Genomic DNA, 22,680 nt, shown 5'->3' on the forward strand with positions numbered 1-22,680 from the left:
CGTCACCCAAATAATGCGGATTGTGTCATGTGTATCAGAGCGTTTAACTCTTTTTTGCAATATATAACGGGCTTTGACTTCACTGTCATTATTGTTAGCACCCTTGTAGATATTTGACTATGCGTGAGTGCGTTCACATTGTCAGGTCTAGGATAAGATCTTCATCAGTTCACTCAATCTGTGAAAGCTCGGATCTCCGCTTAAAGGACCTAGCCGGGAGATTATTGTCTTATTTATTCCTAAGGCGCCAATCACCGCTGAAGGACAACAGGTCAATGTCTCTCATATTTCGTCGTAAATACCTTGGAGCGTTTAACTCTCAGAGCGTTTAACATTCTTTTGCAATATATAACGGGCTTTGACTTCAATGCCATTATTATTAGAATCCTTGTAGATAATTGACTGTGTGTGAGTGCGTTCACATTGTCAGGTCTAGGATAAGATCTCCATCAGTTCTGTGAAAGCTCGGATCTCCGACTTAGCCAGGAGATTATTGTCTTATTTATCTCTAAGTTGCCAATTCCCGCTGAAGGACAAAAGGTCAATGCCTCTCATATTTCGTCGTAAATACCTTAGATAGTCTATTGGACATAAAGGGTGATTTTTTTGAGGTTAGGATTTTCATGCATTAGTATTTGACAGATCACGTGGGATTTTAGACATGGTGTCAAAGAGAAAGATGCTCAGTATGCTTTGACATTTCATCATGAATAGACTTACTAACGAGCAACGATTGCAAATCATTGAATTTTATTACCAAAATCAGTGTTCGGTTCGAAATGTGTTCATTCACCGTAACGTTGCGTCCAACAGCATCTTTGAAAAAATACGGTCCAATGATTCCACCAGCGTACAAACCACACCAAACAGTGCATTTTTCGGGATGCATGGGCAGTTCTTGAACGGCTTCTGGTTGCTCTTCACTCCAAATGCGGCAATTTTGCTTATTTACGTAGCCATTCAACCAGATATGAGCCTCATCGCTGAACAAAATTTGTCAAAATTTGAACACATTTCGAACCGAACACTGATTTTGGTAATAAAATTCAATGATTTGCAAGCGTTGCTCGTTAGTAAGTCTATTCATGATGAAATGTCAAAGCATACTGAGCATCTTTCTCTTTGACACCATGTCTGAAATCCCACGTGATCTGTCAAATACTAATGCATGAAAATCCTAACCTCAAAAAAATCACCCTTTATATGTCAGGAACCTACTAGACCCCTCATTTATAAGCACCTATCAGGATGTTTTCAATAAGTGTCAAATGGTTAAAGTTGTCCTTCATTACATGGTGGGTTATATAGAAGGGAATTGGTTGAGGTAATAATCCATTCTCTCCTGATGAACTGGGTTGACACAATGTTGAAATTCAGAATTCTATCATTCTAGCAGAGGCAAGGACAATTGTTACAAAAGAAACACACTCAGGTGGGGTCTAATACCGCTATTTGCGGTAAGTACCCCTATTTGTAGCTCTTGGTTAACGCGTCACTATAAGAATGTAAGAGTAAGTAAGAGTAACCAGAGAAACACAACTAGATGGGACTAATGGCCCCTTTTTGTTCTGCATTGGGAGCAACACTAGTGCAGCTATCTATATAGTCAAAGATGAATGGATTTGGCATAAACCCTTGCAAAAGTGAGTTGAAACTGTTTATCGAGGGAGGATGTCGATCTTGTGCACCCTTGGATCTGCCACATTTTAAGCATCTTGGAGTACTTCTTGACAAGAAACTGGACTGGAAAAAAGAGGTTAAGAAAGGGGTCAAGACATGGCTTAGTGAGGTTCGACGATATCACTTTCCTTCGACTAACTTGTTCAATGCGAAATAATGATGCCAAGATTAGTAAAATCGAATGAATTTCAGATGTTATTGGAAATCCGACGAAAGGACTGATGCTTTAACTCTAACTTAACTTACTGTTGCAATGCCTTGCTGGACGCAGGTCAGTCAGATTTCTACAGGGTACACGAGGATTACATTTTATAGAGACCTCCAGGGCAAGTGGTCCTTTGGCATAAACCCTTGCCAAAGTAAGTTGAAACTGTTTATCGAAGGAGGAAGTTGATCTTGTGCACCCTTGGATCTGCCACACTTTAAGCATCATGGCGTACTTTTTGAAAGAAACTGGACTGGAAAAAAGAGGTGAAGAAAAGGGGAAGACATGGCTTAGTGCGGTCCGACGATATCAGTTTCCTTCGACTGGTGCTCTTTATAAGATTGGTAAAATCGAATGAACTTCAGATGTTATTGGAAATCCGAAGAAAGGACGGACGCCTTGACTCTAACTTAACTTACTATTCAATGCCTTGCAGGGTAGACGAGGATAATATCTTATAAAAACCAGCAGGTCTTATAAAGACCTCTAGGACTTGAAAAGACCCCTAGGTCTTAAAAAGTCCTCTAGGTCTTAAAAAGACCTCTAGGTCTTAAAAAGACCTCTAGGTCTTATAAAGACCACCAGGTCTTTTAAAGACCACCAGGTCTTATAAAGACCACCAGGTCTTTTAAAGACCACCAGGTCTTATAAAGACCACCAGGTTTTTTAAAGACCACCAGGTCTTATAAAGACCACCAGCTCTTATAAAGACCACCAGGTCTTTTTAAGACCACCAGGTCTTATCAAGACCACCAGGTCTTATAAGTACCACCAGGTCTCATAAAGTCCACTGGGTCTAATAAGACCACCAGGTCTTTTAAGGACCACCAGGTCTGTAAAGGACCACCAGGTCTTATAAAGACCACCAGGTCTTATAAAGACCACCAGGTCTTATAAAGACCACCAGGTCTTATAAAGACCACCAGGTCTTATAAAGACCATCAGGTCTTATAAAGAGCACCAGGTCTTATAAAGACCACCAGGTCTTATAAGTACCACCAGGTCTCATAAAGACCACTGGGTCTAATAAGACCACCAGGTCTTATAAAGACCACTGGGTCTAATAAGACCACCAGGTCTTATAAAGACCACCAGGTCTTATAAAGACTACCAGGTCTTATAAAGACCACCAGGTCTTATAAAGACCACCAGGTCTTATAAAGACCACCAGGTCTTATAAAGACCACCAGGTCTTATAAAGACCACCAGGTCTTATAAAGACCACCAGGTCTTATAAAGACCACCAGGTCTTATAAAGACCACCAGGTCATATAAAGACCACCAGGCCTTATAAAGACCACCAGGTCTTATAAAGACCATCATATCTTATCAAGACCACCAGGCCTTATGAAGACCACCAGGTCTTATAAAGACCATCAGGTCTTATAAAGACCACCAGGTCTTATAAAGACCACTAGGTCTTATAAAGACCACCAGGTCTTATAAAGACCACCAGGTCTAACAAAGACCACTAGGTCTTATAGGGACCACCAGGTCTTATAAAGACCACCAGGTCTTATAAAGACCACCGGGTCTTAATAAGACCAGCAGGTCTTATAAAGACTGTCAGGTCTTATAAAGACTGTCAGGTCTTATAAAGACTGTCAGGTCTTATAAAGACCACCAGGTCTTATAAAGACCACCAGGTCTTATAAAGACCACCAGGTCTTGTAAAGACCACCAGGTCTTGTAAAGACCACCAGGTCTTATAAAGACCACCAGGTCTTATAAAGACCACCAGGTCTTATAACAACCACCAGATCTTATAAAGACCACCAGGTCTTATAAAGACCACTAGGTTTTATAATGACCACCAGGTCTTATAAAGACCACCAGGTCTTATAAAGACCACCGGATCTTAATAAGACCAGCAGGTCTTATAAAGACCACCAGGTCTTATAAAGACCACCAGGTCTTATAAAGATCACCAGGTCTTATAAAGACCACCAGGTCTTATAAAAACCACCAAGTCTTATAAAGACCACCAGGTCTTATAAAGACCACCAAGTCTTATAAAGACCAACAGGTTTTATAAACACCACCAAGTCTTATAAAGACCAGCAGGTCTTATAAAGACCACATGGTCCTATAAAGACCATCAGGTCTTATAAAGACCACCAGGTCTTATAAAGACCACCAGGTCTTATAAAGACCACCAGGTCTTATAAAGACCACCAGGTCTTATAAAGACCACCATGTCTTATAAAGACCACCAGGTCTTATAAAGACCACCAGGTCTTATAAAGACCACCAGGTCTTATAAAGACCACCAGGTCTTATAAAGACCAGCAGGTCTTATAAAGACCACATGGTCCTATAAAGACCATCAGGTCTTATAAAGACCACCAGGTCTTATAAAGACCACCAGGTCTTATAAAGACCACCAGGTCTTATAAAGACCACCAGGTCTTATAAAGACCACCAGGTCTTATAAAAACCACCAGGTCTTATAAAGACCACAAGGTCTAACAAAGACCACCAGGTCTTATAAAAACCACCAGGTCTTATAACAACCACCAGATCTTATAAAGACCACCAGGTCTTATAAAGACCACTAGGTCTTATAAAGACCACCAGGTCTTATAAAGACCACCAGGTCTTATAAAGACCACCGGATCTTAATAAGACCAGCAAGTCTTATAAAGACTGTCAGGTCTTATAAAGACTATCAGGTCTTATAAAGACCACCAGGTCTTATAAAGACCACCAGGTCTTATAAAGACCACCATGTCTTATAAAGACCACCAGGTCTTATAAAGACCACCAAGTCTTATAAAGACCAACAGGTTTTATAAACACCACCAAGTCTTATAGAAACCACCAAGTCTTCTTCAAACATTCGCTTTACACAAAGTTACCAGGGTATATTTAGATCACATATCATTGAAATCGGTCACAAGAGAAGATTATTGAAATTTTGCCCAGCCTTCTTTTTTCATGGCCACTGTCCATGTGGGTAACTAAGCAACGTATTCCACTATAAAACAACATATTCCACTATATATGAGTCTATATGGCGCACTAACAATAACACAAAAAAAAACAGGGCAAGGAACAAATGAATGTTATACATAAATTATGATTTAATTTTTGTGTGAACATTTTGTTCTGGTCTGCCGCCTTGTTGTAGGTTCTCGTGTTTACAACACAACTCTCTGCCATACATCGTCAGTGGGGGTGATGAAGAGTTTTTTTTTTCACTTACCGTTATAAATATCTGATGCTGTAGGCACATGTTCCGTATTGAAACGATTCTCCAGATATGAGAGTATTAAATTGGTTTTCCCCACGGCACAATCACCAACAACCACACATTTAACACAGGGCTTTTCCTGAGATTTCAAGGATTTAGTTTCTGCCAAAGGACCAAAAACATACAAAGAGAAGAAAAGATATTGAAATATTAGATGGTGAGCAAATATAAAAACAAAAGATAACGATAGCAACATCGAAATACGTAGGCAAACTGATAAGTAATGAGAGACCGAAGTTTTGCTAAAATACAAAATAAACTCAAGTTTTATTTATTCGCTTATGTTTAGGTCAAAATAGACTAACCCCAGTAAGTTTGATATTTAGCTGTATTATGATGAAATTGCTGTAGTTTAAAATCATATAATGGCAAGTTTCTAAGACAATTATACTAAGATAATAGTTACAAAAATTAGTTTTGAACTCAAAATTTTATATCATTTTATTTAGATTTTACTAATTCCTTTTAAATTTTTTTTTTATCAAACATCCTTAACGAATATCACATTTGGTTAATTAGGTTAGATAGTCCACTTAGCAGTTAACCACGCAATCTGTAGTTTAGACAACTGCCTGGTCTTCCCATTGCCTTTTGCCTCAAAGACATGTTAATACCTTAATTAACTAAACAATGAACATAAGAAAATGTTACTGCAGGCTGTGGTAGCCCTGCAGCAGCAACATGTTGTTGCGATGGGAAACAGCGGGGCAAGGCATAACAATTTATTGAATATGATAAAAAGAACTCAAGAACATAAATCTGTATTTGCCAGTGTTAGAGATAACGGTTTATTGCCATGGATATGCTATACAAAACCAAAACTTCCCAAATGGGGCGGATTCAGTTGGTTAGTTAAAATGACCTTCCGAGAATTGGGAAACATTTGTTTTGGATTTAGCCGACCAGGCGTGAAATAAACGTAAATTAGTGCGCATGTAAATTATGAGGACAATATCATATTCAGATTCATAAGAATTTAATGTAACAACCAAATTTGCTTAGGGAAATTGCCACAGGGCCTTGAATATCAAAGGAATACACAAAAATCTGTTAAGATCTTTAAGAAGGGCAGGTTACCCACATATTAAAAGGTTTTAAATTTGTTTAGGAGCAAATGTATGGAATTTTTGTCTTTAGATTATAATTTTATGGAAATCTTGTCGTAAGAAACAATTTCAAAGAAATTTTGTCTTTAGCCAAAATTATATGGGAAATTTCAAAGAAATTTTGTGAATAGGAAAAATTGCATGGAAAATTATGTTTCTAGAGAACATATAGAAAATTTGTCTTTAGATAAAATTCTATGGAAATTTTGTCTTTAGCGAAAATTCCATGGAAATTTTGTCTTTAGAAAAAATTTCATGGAAATTTTATCTTTAGAGAAAATTGCATGGAAATTTTGTCTTTAGAGAAAATTTCATGGAAATTTTGTCTTTAGAGAAAATTTCATGGAAATTTTGTCTTTAGAGAAAATTTCATGGAAATTTTGTCTTTAGAGAAAATTTCATGGAAATTTTGTCTTTAGAGAAAATTTCATGGAAATTTTGTCTTTAGAGAAAATTTCATGGAAATTTTGTCTTTAGAGAAAATTTCATGGAAATTTTGTCTTTAGAGAAAATTTAATGGAAATTTTGTCTTTAGAGAAAATTTCATGGAAATTTTGTCTTAGATAAAAGAAATCGTCTTATTGAGGAAACGTGGTGCGTTAAATTGGCCCACCTTCGTCTTCTTAGTGAACAGGCATCTGGGTTAACGTAGAAGTATTATAAAATCGTCTAGATGTAGCAAACGGGTTCAAATCGCTCCTCAGTCAGCATCCGTAATAGGTCATTTATGGTGGTCACCCATAGGAGTGGCGATAAAATGCCCCCCTGTGGCGTGCCCTGTGCCACTTTCTCCCTTTTATTTATGCCATGGGACACACAATTTATCCACCTGTTCCTTAGCATATGGTTGATTCAGTCTTTAAGGACACGGTTCACCAAGTACTGGTCTAAGGATTGGGTCAGTGTATCGGTCTGCACATTGTTAAAAGTCCCCTCGACATCAATGCACCAATGTGTACGTCTTTTCATCTAATGGTTCTTCTATTTTATGTACAACCTCGTGCAGTGCAGTCTCCAGTATTGAGTCTCCCGTGCCTGTACATCCTTATGTTTAAATATAAGTATCTTTGCTTATCCTAGTTTTCCCAATATTGAGAAAGTCGGTGGTGGTGTTGAGTTTCCTGACACTGCATTGCCTGATGTCTTAATATGAATACCTTTGCATATCCCTGTCTTAGCAATCTTGTAAAAGACAGCCTTGCTCCCGCAGAACGCCATGCTTTTGGTATGAGCCAAACTTGTCACGGAGACTTAATCCGCCACCAAAACTTGGTGTTGCTTGCCTAAGAATCCCACTATGGGTTCCGTCGCGAATTTTCTGACCAACACAGTCACATATGTGAGGGGGATGCCCATTTTTCTCATCAGGTCGATTTTTGCGCCTTTCAAAGGAGTGTTAATACTTCCAACGAGCTCTTCGACGGTCTAAATAGATTCTACGGACGCAAAGAGGAACGTCAAGATGTACACGGTATACTCACTACCCATAACTTTTATGAACATATGGAATCTCTTCAGAGTTCCACATGTTTGAAAATACGCTTGTTAACCAGACCCTCCACTTGGGACTGATGATCTGCTGGAGTCCCACTGAATGCATTGCTGATATGCATGTAGGTCATGTAAGAGGATGATGAGACGTTGGAGTATTTCCTGTGTCATTGTACGGCTTTGGCGGCTTACTGACACCGGTATTTAGGTTGGGACACAATGCGGGATATGAACCACAATATCAGATATGTATGAAAAACAATTAGGGATTTTGTAAGTAGCACGGAATTCCTGACTTAGGTTTTTTTTCGGTTAGGTTTTTCTTGAAAATATATATCGAATTCGTGTTCTACTCTAAAAACCCTCTTATTTGAGCCTCACATTGCAATAATCAACAAATACTTCCTTCCATATACACATTTTTCCGAATATTGATATCAGATTCGTGCTTTACTCCCAAGACCTTTCATTTGAGCCCCATATTGCTATGGTCGTAAATTTGTCCCCTTTGGGGATGTTTTTGGGGAGAAGCTATGATTGAGTAGTAATCCCATTTGGGGAGGTTATGGGTGATGGCCCGACTATCAATTACTTGGACCTCATTTTTTATGTCATATTCGTAGTCTACTCCCGAATACCTTTCATTTGAGTCCTATATTGATAAATACGTCCAATTTCCTCCTTGGATACTTGAACCCAAGTTTTTATACCACATTCGCTTTCTACTCTCCAATACCTTTCATTTGATACCCAAATTGTCCCTATCGAGCCCAATATTGTCATTATCGTCCAATAAACCAAATTGGGTGGTTTTAGGGTCGGGGCGGCCCCCCAATTACTTGGGCTACTTTTGAGTATTTAGAGCGCACAACAAGCCAATTACTGGTTTTGGTGTATGTCCATAGCGGAATGGGTCGGATTAATATCCGCAACCTCTTTTAAACCAAACCTAATCTCCTTCATGAGCGTGAGTGAGTGCACACGACATTATCACGATTCAAGGTGATCAAAAAAATTACTTGAGTTTCGTGTCGAGTTTTTCTTGTTGTCTCTCGGTGATGCGCATTCGTGAGTCAATATCGAGCTTCGTGAGTCGAGCATGCCTGAATACAATATTTGTATCATGAGAGTGTGTGAGTGGGAGTGAATATTACTCTCGGTTACATCTCCACTAACCTCTCCTCATTAGTGCCGATGTCTTTCGTAAAGCCTTCGTTAAAATCGGCTGTTAAAAATACTCATTAATATGAAAAGAGTTTCCCTACTGTTGTTTAATTGGATGTTCGCCAGAAGATTTATTTTTTGCTACACATTATCAACACTTAAGCTCCGATATTCTTTCTCTTTTATTGCCCTCAGGAAAGTCCCCAAACTTCATGACATACCCTCTGGCTACTATTCATCTAAGCTTCTGGCCATTTTTTAATTACTTAAAAACAATCCCACCAAAGAAAATCAATCTCTTTTTCCATCTCTGCCACCACTAAGTCGAAATGCAATTTGTGCAAAACCTCATTTTTCTAATTAGTTTTTAATTTATTGCAAATTTCAAAGTTTGCCTAACGGTATGGCAGACAAAAACAGTCTTTCAATGAATGCATTCCTTATTGCTACTGGCTACCTCCCAAACGAAAATTGCAATGAAATTTTTTCTGTTTCTGAACTGAAGGCATTTTGTTTTTAACTCTTCCTATCCTTGAGCTCTCATTCTTTCATCAGTTGTATTCAGTTTGACCAGAGGCAAGAATTTGCACGTGGCCATGTCATTGCTACTTACCTCTCGGAGATTTCTTGGTTTTACGTTTTCTCAATAAGAATTTTGCAGCTCCTTTTCGACAGCTATTGCTGACATCGGTGGCAATGCCATCATTGCTTGCCGTTGTTGTTGTACTATCGTCGCGTGAAGTTGAGCTTGTATCGCTTGTGGAAGCTTGTTGTTGCTGCAAATAGAGGAGAAAAAGAAATAAAAAAATGTGTTTTTAAATGATTAAAAATACTGTGAAAAACTATAGAGAACAATGAAATGGAATCAGGAAAATCTTTTCAAGGATATGGTTGTTGGGTGAAGTCGGAAAAAAATCGTATTTTATGCATGCATGCTGCATAGTGACACCACTTGGAAGAGAAGTTTTAAAATGGCAGGATACCTCACAAATGTAGCCAGCATTAGGGGTTAAACACCGCCAAAAATTTTTTTTGATGTTTACGCCGGGATTTGAACTCAGGCGTTCGGCATAAAATGATATCGCGACGGGACGGACCCTCCCCCTTACCCCAAAAGTAATACCCAAAAATAAAAGTGGACCGATCGGGACAATATGGGATTCAAATGAAAGGTATTCAAGAGTAGAGTACGAATTTCATAATAAAAGTTGGATCCAAGTACCTGGGGGCCGCCCCAGCCCCAAAACCCCTTATAATATGTTTAATTTACTATTATGACAATATGGGACTTAAATGAAAGGTATTCGGGAGTAGATCAAATGAAAAGTATGCGGGAGTAGATTACGAATCTGGTATACAAATTCATGTTGAAGTATAGGTGGGTCACCTCACCCCCACAAAAACGCCCAAAGTGGGCACATTAGCCTATGACGGATATATGGGACTCGGTTGGTTTTTTCCGTATAGACTGAAAAGCGGCAGAACCGATTTTCTCAAAACTTTCCCATATTGTGTAGGTTGGTCTGGAAGGAAACATAGGTTATATAATTTTTCGGTATCGGAAGGGGGACGGACCCTCCCCCTAATGTCAAAAACACAACCCAAAATCAAAAGCGGACCGATCGGGACAATATAGATATCAAATAAAAGGTAGAGGAGAGTAGAATACGAATATGGTATTAAAATTTAAGTTTAAGTACCCATAGGGCCGCCCCAATCCCAAAACTCCCCCAAACAGACATATTGGATGTTCGTTTCAATATGGGGCTCAAATGATAGGTATTCGGGAGTAGATTTCGAATCTGGCATACAAAATCAGATCGAAGTAAAGGGGGTCACGCCACCTCTCAAAAACGCCATTAGACCCATTATAACTATATGATGCTTGACTGAACCGATTTTCTTAAAACTTTCATAGATTGTGTACGTTTGTCTAGAAGGAAACATAGGCTTTATAATTTTTAGATATCGGGAGGAGGCGGACCCTCCCCCTTACCCCAAAAACGCCACCCATATCCGAAAGTGGTCCAATGGGCACAATAAGGTAATCAAATGAAAGGAGACCATAAAACGAATATGGTATTAAGATTTGCGTCCAAGTACCCAGTACCCAGCACTCAGCACCCAACCCCAAAACTCCTCTAAACAGATATTTTCGAAGTTCATGTCAATATGGGACTCAAATGAAAAGTATTAGGCAGTAGATTACAAAAATGGCATAAAAAATTAGGTCCAAGTAATGGGAGGTTGCCCACCACCAAATACCCCCCAATGGGTATATTAGGAATCAAATAAAAGGTATTTGAGAGTAGAAAATGAATTTGATATCCAATTTTGGAGCCAAATGTTCACTTCATTTCCGTTGGGAATAAAGAACGAATTTGATATATATTTTCAGTGCAAAGGGGCTGTCGCCCCTCCCCCCAGCCACAAAGCTCCCTCCAAATGATTCATGTTTACCGGCCATGGCAATATGGGGCTCAAATTAAAGGGATTTGGAAGTGCAGCACGAATTTCATATCTATATTTGAATCGAAATGTCTGAGGTGCCGTCCCTCCTCTAATGAGAACATTACCCTAAGGAAGAACATTACCACCAGGAACCGAGAAGGGGCAAATTCTCACATAGCCTATTTTTTATAGTCGAGTCCAAACGACGTGCAACACCTTTTTGGGGAAAATTTTTTAAATGACCATGCATGGCATTTTTATTTTATCTCGCGAATGTTAATAGGGGATAAACACAGCTTTTTCCGATGATCATGCCAGATTCGAACGTGTTCAATGTCATAGGCTACAATGGCACGAATTCGATATCCGCATTTAGGGCGAAGTATCCCCACCCTAAAAAGATATTAGAGAGTTAAAGAAGGCGCAGCGGAACAGGCCCGGTTCGGCTAGTTATATATAAAATTAATAATATTTTACCCTAGACTTTTACACACTAAAGTAGAGCTGTTGCCATCGGCCTGGCTCCAATGGCCAATATCTGATCCTCGTTCCACCCTAATCAATATTCATTTAAAACATATATTTTTTTTATACCACAATGTGAATGAAAAGCACTGCATTCTATGGTACTCGTATACCCTGAGTCAAGTATAAAAAAGAATGAAATAGTAGAGGGATATTAATAAAACAAGTATAAACCAACAAATCGCGAAGGCAAAAACATAAAATACCTAAAAAAAAGTATAAAATGAAATTTTAAGTCAATGCATAAGGTCAGAGTTTAAGTGGTGTTAATAAACGATGTTTTATCTATCATCATGGATTTATGCTCTTTTTTAGGGATGTTCTACAAGTGTTTTGAAAACGGAAGAGCTAGGAGTTTTTAAATGCCGTTTAAATGAAGAGATAAGAGAATTTAGCAGAGGGGTCCAGAAAAAACATTAAAAAATGACTAAACTTCAAAAAAAAACAAAAATTTATTCAATGATTTAAGTGGGGTGAATTTTTGAGTCAAATCTCAAGTAGTTGACGTCAAACACTGCTTGCGTATGTCATATATTCCAAAGACAAATCAGTTACCTTTATTAATAATCAAATCCTTAAGAAATTTGTATTTCTAAAAAGGAAAATATCCTACATTGCACAGTGGGAGAAAATCGGAAAAAACTAGTAAAAAATATGCCGTGTGAGAACATCTATTTGAATTAATGGTTAGAGCTGAAGTGTTAGCGAGATCGTGTGAAAAATTTCAAGGCTCTAGGTTGTCTGGACGACTTTTGGCAGGCCCCTACAGTTGGTCACCTCGGAATTTCGAAAAATTGTTGGGGATGCCAAATCTCAATTTGTGGTCTGATTTTCAAAAATCTTTTTTGCTGGATAGTGCTCAAAAATTCCAACAAAAAAATCTGCTTGAGAAGTAAAATATCTTCACTGGTTTCGGGGATATACGAGTTTTAATTGGCTATGTATTGTGCAATTTACGAATGCATTTGTGGTTCGATTTTAATTTTTTTGCATGATTTGGATTCGCGTAAAAATTTAAAACTTCGCCGCACTTCACATCTGATTGTTCAGTTGAAAGTTTTACAGTTTGAAAGTCAAAAATTGTAAAAATGTGTATTTTTTGCATTATTTGGTCAAAAAATATTTTTCATTAATAAGTCTTTATTGAAAAATCTAGCTTGAATACTCCATTTTTTTGTTTGTCAAGAGGACATATTGTAGATGCTTTTTAAGATGAATCTTAACAAGATATGTCAACTTAAACGGGTGCTATGTGTAGTTTAAAATAGGCATTTATTTATTAAAGAGTTGAAAAAAACACTTCGAGTTCAAAAATTCCAAAGACTACATCCCCCAATTGGGCACATGTTTTTTTTACTTCATATGCCCCCTAAAAAAATTTTTTGCACCTTACAATATGTGTAGCCTCTACCGCAAATTTAGTAAAAAAATGCCGATTTTGAAACCATCTTTGCCCGAAAAGGGAATTTACGGGAATTTCGTAACAAAACTCGGGAAGAATTTATTTTTAATTCTTTAAGAACACTTTTATTGGCAAATTCAGAGAGAATTACCAAGCTATGTTTATTCAGGTTTTTCTTAGAACTTTTTCAATTCATTATTGAGGTATTTCAGCAAGTTTTTTTCAATGGAGAATAATCAAAGAAAATATTTTTTTTCCCCAAAAAATTAAAATGCACATGTTCATACCCTCCACCATATGATGGGGGTATCCTAACTTCGCTAGTATTAATGATGACCATCAATTATCGATTCGTTGCCGTTCGCATTAGGTCCCTGTTACTTAACAACATGAAAAAGTTTGCGGAAGGATTTTGGTGTGAAGCTTTTCAAAATACAGCCGGTGCACGAATTGAAGCCGAATGACCTACAGCAACGCAGAATTTTTGGTGAATAGGCTCTTGAAAGGTTGGCAGTAGATCCATTTTTTTTTTTTTTATCGAAAATTTGTGTTCAGCGATGGGGCTCATTTTTGGCTCAATGGGAACGTAAAAATTTTGGAGTGAATATCTGCCAGAAGCATTGCAAGAGCTACCAATGTATGCAGAAAAAGTCTCAGTTTGTTGTGGTTTATGGGCTGGTGGCATCGTTGGACCGTACTTCTTTAAAGATGATGCGAATCGTAACGTAACTGGGAATGGTGAGCGCTATCGTGAGTTGATATCCAACGTTCTTTTGCCCAAAATCCAACAATAAGACTTGCGTGCCACATGTTACAAAGCACGGGTAACAATGGACTTCTTGAGAGGCGACTTCGATAAACATTTTATATCACGTTCGGCACCGATCAATTGACCGTACGATTTAACGCCTTTAGACTAATTTTTTGTGGGGCTATGTTAAATCTCTGTCTAAACAGACAGCCCGCTTCAATTGAAGAAAACTTTGAAGCATTTATTAGTAAGATAATGGCCGAAATGTTGGAAAGAGTATGCCAAAATTGGACTAAGCGGATGGACCATTTGAGGCGCAGTCACGGTCAACATTAGCAGAATGAATCTTCAAACTTGAAATCATATGGACCGTATTATCGATTCAAATAAAGATTTCGTTAATTTTTCTGAACTTTATGTGTTTTTTTTTTTTGAAAAACTTACCTATATCTCTTCAAAAATCACCCATTATATTCTTGATCGTCTTAACATTTTAAGTCGATGTAGCCATCTCCGTCCGTCTGTCTTTCTGTCTGTGGAAAACACTCTAACTTTCGAAAGAGTTAAGCTAGGCGCTTTAATTAAATTTTGCACAAATACTTCCTATGAGTCGGTTGGGTGTGAAAATGGGCCATATCGATCCATCTTTAGATATAACCCGATCTCCAGATTGCACTTCTTGAACCTCTCCAGGGCGCAATTCTTGCCCGATTTTGCTCAAATTTAATTTTGCACAATGATTTCTCCAATGGTCTTCAACATACGTTGAAGAATGGAACCTCCATTACCATTTTACTTCTTGAGCCTCTAGAGGACACAGTCACTATATTTGTGACCTCTAACAAACGTGCCCAAATACGGTCTGAATTGGTCTATAGCCTGATATACAAAATTTCTCATGAACATTAAATTAAGAAACAGGGGACACTTCTCTCATATCAACGAGTGCAGTCCGATTACAGTTTTTAGCTCAACAGGGGCCTCTTTTTTTTATGCCGAGTCCGGACGGCGTGCCGCATACCACCACTTGGTAGAGACACCATTCAAGTTTTGAGCTCAATGATAAGGGGCCTCCTTTTTATAGCCGAGTCCGAACAGCGTGCCGCAGTGCGACACCTCTTTGGAAAGAAGTTTTACATGGCATAGTACCTCACAAATGTTGGCAGCATTAGGAGGGGAAAACCACAGCTGAAATTTTTTTTTTGATGGTCTCGGCAGAATTCGAACCCAGGCGTTCAGGGTCATAGGGGGACATGTTAACCTCTGCGGTGGCTTCCACAATGGTGTTATAAGCTATCTTTAATTTGCGTTTGTTCGATGCGTCACAATTTGCAAAGAGCTCGGAGTCATAGGTTAAAACAGGTACAAGAAAGGTTTTTGCTAGGAGAGCACATATATGAGGTGGAGTGAAGATTTGGCAGCTCCAACAACTTTTCAAAATACCGAGGTGGAACCTGCCAAAAGGCCCTTGGACAACCTTGAAATTTCGCACACGATCTAGCTAACACATCAGCTCTAACCTTTCCAAATTTCATAGAGATGTCTCTACCCGTTCTCACACCGCATATTTTTTACTAGTTTTTTTCGATTTTCTCCCACTGTGCGTCGGCTTTTTTGCATCAATTCGGTTTTCTTTCTGCTAATTACGTATACATATGCAAATATGTTGTGTAGGTTCATCATTGTCATCCTCCAAAAGAGACTGCAATTTTGTCAATGCCAACTTCTTAGAAAAAGGTCTTGTATTGAAAATAAATTCGCAAAAAAGCTGATTATGATGTACGCATTACATCTGTCAAGTGCACATAAAAATGAGATAAAAAAATAAAGCTCGTGTGCAGTTTCACTTTGAAGGGCTCACTGCGTTTGATATATGAAGAAAGCAAAGACGTAAGGAGAAACACTTCAATGGTAGTGCAAAAGCCGCATTCCAAATCACGTTGCAAGCTGACAAACATATCATACATTCAAGTGCTGAGCCTCTGATGCAAGCAAATTGCAACAAATTACTACAAAAAGGACGACATTGTTTGAAGTCGTATAAATGTTATTATAAATTATGAAGAACAGGGGATGAACCATGTTAGCTCATATTCAACACGAATGGAAAAATTCTTTGCATCTTTCCCTTCACTCAGCTAAGTAGATCGGCCAAATTGAGACCTACATCTAAATAAGGACAGATAGTGCTCATTTAAAAAGCCAACTGACAAACATCAATAAGCAGATCGCGGTCAAAATAGATTTCCAAGCGACTCAATCAACTATCCTTCTTTCTCAATTTCTGATAATTAGTTTCGAGATGTCCTTCTCCACCATTCATCATAGTCTATTAACCGAAGTTTTAATCTTACCCTTCTTAAAGCAAAGTGTGACTTGGGATGTTGGAAACCAAGCAACGGTTCTCATTGGTTTTAACTTGGAAAAAATCCAGGCTCTTCTTTCATCTTAAATGTGGATACAAACCTTCCGCGGTGACACCTGTGTAGCTACCTCTAAAAACCGTTAAAGGTAGTGAGGTGAAATTTGCCACCAGATCAGCTGTAGAAGCCCATTACCAGGAAAACTTGAAGAGATTACCTTGAAACAAGTAAAAGCACGATATGTTCGACATTTGTCGAGTTCTTTGCCTGGTATCTCTTTCTAGTCAAATAATGGATAAGAATTGCTATGATATTGGAGCTACATCAAGTTATGGTCCGATTGGATAGTTGAATTGCATTTTGGAGACCATAGTAGAGGAATGAAATTTCTGCCAATTCGGATACGAATTGCGCCCTTTAGGGGTACAAGAAGCAAGGTCAGAAGATCGATTTATATGGGAGCTGTATCAGGCTATAGATCGATTCAGACAATATTAGACAATATTGTTAAAAGTCAAAAATTGCGTCCACTAGGGGCTTAAAACGTATAATCGGGAGATCGGTCTATATGGGAGCTATATCAGGTTATCTAGACCATACTTGGCATAGTAGAAAAGAAATGTAAGCCAAATCGGGTAATAATTGCGCCGTCTAGAGGCTCAAGAAATCAGGATCCCAGATCGGTTTATATGGCACCTTTATCAGGTTATGAACCGATTTCTCATACAGGGCACAGTCGTGGGAAGTCATAACAAAAAAACACATGCAAAATTGCAGCGAAGTCGAATAAGAATTGCGCCCTCTAGTGGCTCAAGATCCAAGATTGGTTTATGTGACAGCTATATCAAAACATGGACCAATATGGCCCATTTATAATCCCAACCGACCTACACTAATAAGAAGTGTTTATGCAAAATTTGGACAGACAGACGGACGGAGAGACGGACAGATAGATGGATATGCCTAGACCGACTTAATAGGTCATGACAATCAAGAATATTTATACTGTATGGGATCTTAGATGAATATTTGGAGGAATGACGAAATGAGTTTGCCCCCATCCTATGGTGGAGAGTATAAAAACGAGGAAGATTAAAAAGGGATCCCTCTTATGTTGACGGCACCCGCAAAAGGTTTTAGGGACCATGGTCCCTAAAACCATGGTCCCTAAAACCTCTCTATAAAGAGAGGTGTTAGAGTGTCCGCACTCTTTATAGAGAGGGCGCAGCATAAGCACAGGCGGACGTATTGGAGAAATACAGGACAGACGTTACCCCCATACAGGAAATGCGATGATTCGGGAAGAGCTCCACAAGAGGCAGAGAAATACAGGACAGACATTACCACCATACAGGAAGTGCGATGGTTTGGGAAGAGCTCCACAATAAAACTAAGAGGTGACGCACTATGCTATAGCTGACATGAAACGAGACATGAGCTTGGTTGTGGATTTGTGGTTAGTCAGAGACTGAAACACTTTGTCTAGGCTAGCCACTATGCACATAAAGGCCACATTTTTCAACAACAGCCCTTTTTGTGCCCATAAATCTACAGAAGACAAGGCCAAGGACGAACAGATGAAGGATATTTTCTACGACCGTTTGGAAAGACCGATGTCCCGACCATGATATTGAAATTGTTCTGGGAGATTTTAATGCGAGCATAGAAAAGAAAATTATCGGAACAACTGTCGGAAAACTTTGCCTACACAAAGAAACTTTCGATAATCCATTGAGGCTAATAGATTTTTCCGCGGAAGAATTCACACGGACACATGGCATGAAAGAATTCACACGGACACATGGCTGTCACCCGATCAAAACACGAGAAACCAAATTGATTATGTTGTGAAGGCATTTAACCAGCGTGTTAGATGTACGATCGATCCGAGGGGCGAATATCGATTCGGATCATTACCTTGTTATAGCAAAGTTTCGCAGCCGCCTAAGTGTGGCTAGAAACGTACCATCTGACATTGCATGGAAGCTGAACATTGGAAAGCTGCGAACACAACAGGTGACAACGGCATACTCCACTCGGTTGACCCAATTGCTTGGAGAAAGCACTCACTGTCCCGATAGTATAGCAGCGGAATGGCAAATCATTGCCAACTCCATAGAAAGAGCCATAACATCTGCACCAGGGTATCAAGAGGATCCCAAGGAACCCATGGTACGACCAGGAGTACTGAAACCATGAATGTGGCATAGAGGCAACCGTACACAAGAAAGGGGACAAGACGGAATGTGCCAAATATAGAGGAATAAGGATATGGTGAGAATATGGAAAGAACACTTTTCCAGTTGCTGGTATCCGATGATGTTTACCATGAGTCTACCACAGAGTGTGTACCTCCTAGTCCAAACGAGGTCGGCAGAAAAATAATAAGGCAGCAGGAGCCGATGGTTTGTCGGCTGAACTATTTAAGACCGGAAGCGACACGCTGATAAGGCGTATGCATCAGCTCGATGCGCGCTCTGGCTAGAAGAACGCATACCCAATGATTGGAACTTCAGCATACTATGTCCTATACACAAGAGTGTGTACCTCCTACTGAGAACGAGGTCCACGTAGCAGTAACCCGGCTGAAAAACAATATGGCAGCAGGAGTCGATGGGTTGCTGGCTGAACTGTTTAAAACCAGAGGCGACACGCTGATAAGGCGTATGCATCAGCTCGTCTGCGCGCTTTGGCTAGAAGAACGCATACCCAATGATTGGAACTTCAGCATACTATGTCCCTTAAACAAGAAAGAGGACAAGACGGAATGAGCCAACTACAGTGGAATAAGTCTCCTTCCCATTGCATACAAGATTCTATCGAGCGTACTGTGTGAATGATTAAAGTCTAAAGTCAACGATATAATGGGCCCGTCAATGCGGCTTTAGACCTTGTAAATCCACCATTGATCAGATATTCACACTGCGCCAAATCCTGGAAAAGACCCGAGAAGGACAATGTCTGCGTTTGGTGTTCCTGCAAAACTGATACTTTACAGGATGACACTTGCTGATACACGCTTCTCAGTTAAAATAGGAAATAACCACTCCGAACTGTTCAACACCAAACGAGGTTTCAGACAAGGGGGACAGCATATCGTATAATCTTTTTAAAATCCTGCTGGAGAAGATTATACGAGAAGCAGGAGTGAATATGCATGGCACACTAATCATAAGAGAACATATGCCGACGACATCGACATTATGGGTCGGTCATCGGAAGTAGTAACTGCAGCCTTTGAAAGAATCGAAAGAGAATCAGTGAAAATGGGTCTGGCAGTAAATGAAGAGAAGACACAATGAAAGGAAGCACTCCCCCAAAACGCCTTATAAGCCCGAGCAGATAAAAAAAATGGGGAATATTAGGAAACATAACTTTGAGATAGTCACCGGCCTTTTTTACCTCGGTGCAGCTGTAACCGAAACGAATAACACCAGTTTTGAGATAAAGCGAAGAATAATATCGGCAATGCTTCATTTCTGAAGAGACGCCCGTCCCCACCCAAGCACAGATATACCTACGCTGGAGATTATGGCACCCCCCGTCGGAATCATCCTGTTCCTTCGACAAACCTCAGGAGACATACAAGAGGTACGTTCGCAAGTTCACCCAGGTCACAGAAGAAACGGCTCCCCAGCGAAGAAGAAGAGCCTACGTCTCTGCAGACCCAGACAAGAACACAGCAAGTGCTCAATAGTCTCCTCCTCATCCTAGTCGAGGTAACTCCCACAGAAGTCATTGTGCGGTATCCTCGGTATCGATGTCGTCGGCATATGTGGATACTGTGTATGGAACAGTATCCCGTTATAACCCCTGTCAAGGTATTCATCGACCTCTTATCGAAAGCCAGCAACTCCCTCGTCCTCCTCTGATCGATGACTGGCCATAGCGCCTTTGCAGTCCGGCAACCATCCATCGAGTCCCACTTCGCCACCGACACCAACCCTGGCCATCCCCTTTACTGTGTTCAGTAGCTCGACAAATGGCACGTAGCCAAATTTGCTCATGGAGATTTTATTATGGACAGGAAATGACATAGAAATGAGTGCTGTCTGATTCAAGTTTAAGTTCAATGATAAGGGGCCTTGTTTTTATAGCCTAGACAGGACGGCGTGCCGCAGTGAATACGTTTTTACAAGGTGGGAAAAAATCGAAAAAACTAGTAAAAAAATTTGCCGTGTGAAAACGGGTAGAAATATCCCTTTGTTTAGAGCTGAGATACTAGACAGATCGTGTGAAAAGTTTCAAGGCCCTAGTGGGTCCGTGCGCCTCTTGGCAGGCCCCTAACCCCGTTATTTCGAAAAATGGTTCGGGCTGCCAAATTTGACCAAACAATAAGTGCCGGTCGTGCATATCTCTATATCCTGCACTCGTTAATTGTATGCACCCTGCCCTGTATCAAAAATAGTATGCGTACAATGCATATTCCTCTAATTGAAAATTTGTGTGCATGATGTTGCATAAAAATGACACCGACAGTGATAAAGGAGCACATATAATAGATATACCCAAAAGTCTAATACGAGTTACAAATGCGTGCAAATGACACTCATACAAGGAGTCACCATGGTGTTCAACACATCGCTTACATGGCAAACGAAGGAAACAAAGTGAGCAACCAAAAGATACTTAGATAGGGGAACATATTCAATGATCCAAACGCACACGCAATCTACTCTCATTCCTATATGTTTTAGTTTTGCATATCAAAAGAAACACTAATCTTATGAATATCTTCTTTTCAAGAAAATCTATAAAAAGCGCCAACCTTTGATGCACAACGTCTGAGCATGATGTACAAAGCAACACTTTAAAAAGACATCCTTTGAAGAATTTCGTTTATGTGTGTGTGTAAGACCCCATATACGTTGGATGAGTGTAAGAAGTTTCTTCTTTTTCTTTATATTTTCTGTAAGTGAATTCCGGAAACGGATGTTACAAAAAAGTTTTCCCCTAACATACATACACAGCGGTGGCCATGGTATGTCGAAAACGTGTGAGTTACTCGAATATTCAATAAATGATTGGAATGTTTAAGAGTTATGCGTACGAAAGAATGATGAATGCACACCCTGTAGGAAATGTCAATAGTAAATCTATACTGACTTACTATTGACTTTTTCATCAGAAGTACTGACAAATTGTACCCGAACCCATGCTTTTTGCTGCAGACATTTTATATGAGCTTGTCATTCAGAAGTCAGTAGTGACATTGTCAATAGTGAGGCATTAAGGAATATACAGAGACATTGCGGGATATATGGGACATTGTCAGTAGTATGTCAGTAGGGACATATATAGACATTTTTCATCATTTCGTCTGTAGTTTTCGAACTTTTCACTAAATTTCAAAACCAGCTGGATAAGCCATTCAAATTTAATTATTTATTTCTTTAATATATACTTTTAGTAAGGAAAAAACTTTTATAAAAGAAAAATCCTTTTTTTTTCGAAAGGATTCATCAAAATAACTCACACGTTTTCGACGAGTAAAACTAAAATAAATTATAGTTTGTCAAAAAAATATTGTAGACAATTTGGTGACAATGTCAAACATATAGTAGACAAAAGTGATGACTTGGGTACACTTAACCCCAGACTTCCTACTTCCTACAGGGTTGTCAATGAAAACATTGTAGACAAATTGTTGACAATGTCGAACGCATAGTAGACAAAAGTGGTGACTTGGGGGCACTTAACCCCAGACTTCCTACAGGGCAGTGTCTTAGGGTGTTTGTATCTCTATGTGTGTGTGTGTGAGAGAGAGAGCGTGATCATTTAATGTTGTTGTGTATCATTAATGTGGGAGTATTTATATTGGAATAGTTGAAATACAATACGAGATATCTTTGAAGATATGCCAACGTCTTTAAGCTGCATATAGGAAATATGGTATAATATAGCAAAAAAGGGTGAAAAATTGTAAATAGCAAGATACCCTCACCTCATAATGAAACTGATGTCCAATGTTGTAGTCAATGTTATTTTTATACCCTCCAACAAAGGATAGGTAGTATACTAATTTCGTCATACCGTTTTTTACACAACGAAATATTCATCTGAGACTCAAAAAAGTATATACACTCTTGATCGTCTTGACATTTTAAGTCAATTTAGCCATGTCCTTCCGTCTGTCGAAAGCACTTTGACTTCCGAAGGAATTAAGCAAGGCGTTTGAAATTTTATACGAATACTTCTTATTAGTGTGGGTAGGTTGGGATTTTAAATGGGCTACATCGGGCTAAGTTTGATATAGCTGACATTTAAACCGTTCCTGAATCTTGACTTC

At 39.2% G+C, this 22,680-nt stretch overlaps 1 protein-coding gene across 5 annotated transcripts in view; it reads right to left on the reverse strand.

The window, feature by feature from the left end:
- LOC106080879 (uncharacterized) overlaps positions 1 to 22,680 on the reverse strand; it is a 470,932-nt gene that overhangs the window by 39,836 nt on the left and 408,416 nt on the right. For all 5 annotated transcript variants that reach the window (XM_059366664.1, XM_013242485.2, XM_013242482.2 and 2 more), the window contains 2 exons: positions 9,513 to 9,675; positions 5,091 to 5,240 (listed from right to left, as the gene is read on the reverse strand). In XM_059366664.1, coding sequence (XP_059222647.1) covers positions 5,091 to 5,240; positions 9,513 to 9,675 — 313 coding nt within the window. The remainder of the gene's footprint in view (positions 1 to 5,090; positions 5,241 to 9,512; positions 9,676 to 22,680) is intronic.

This window comes from Stomoxys calcitrans, chromosome 4 (genome assembly GCF_963082655.1).
Source record: "Stomoxys calcitrans chromosome 4, idStoCalc2.1, whole genome shotgun sequence".
Lineage (NCBI taxonomy): Eukaryota > Metazoa > Arthropoda > Insecta > Diptera > Muscidae > Stomoxys > Stomoxys calcitrans.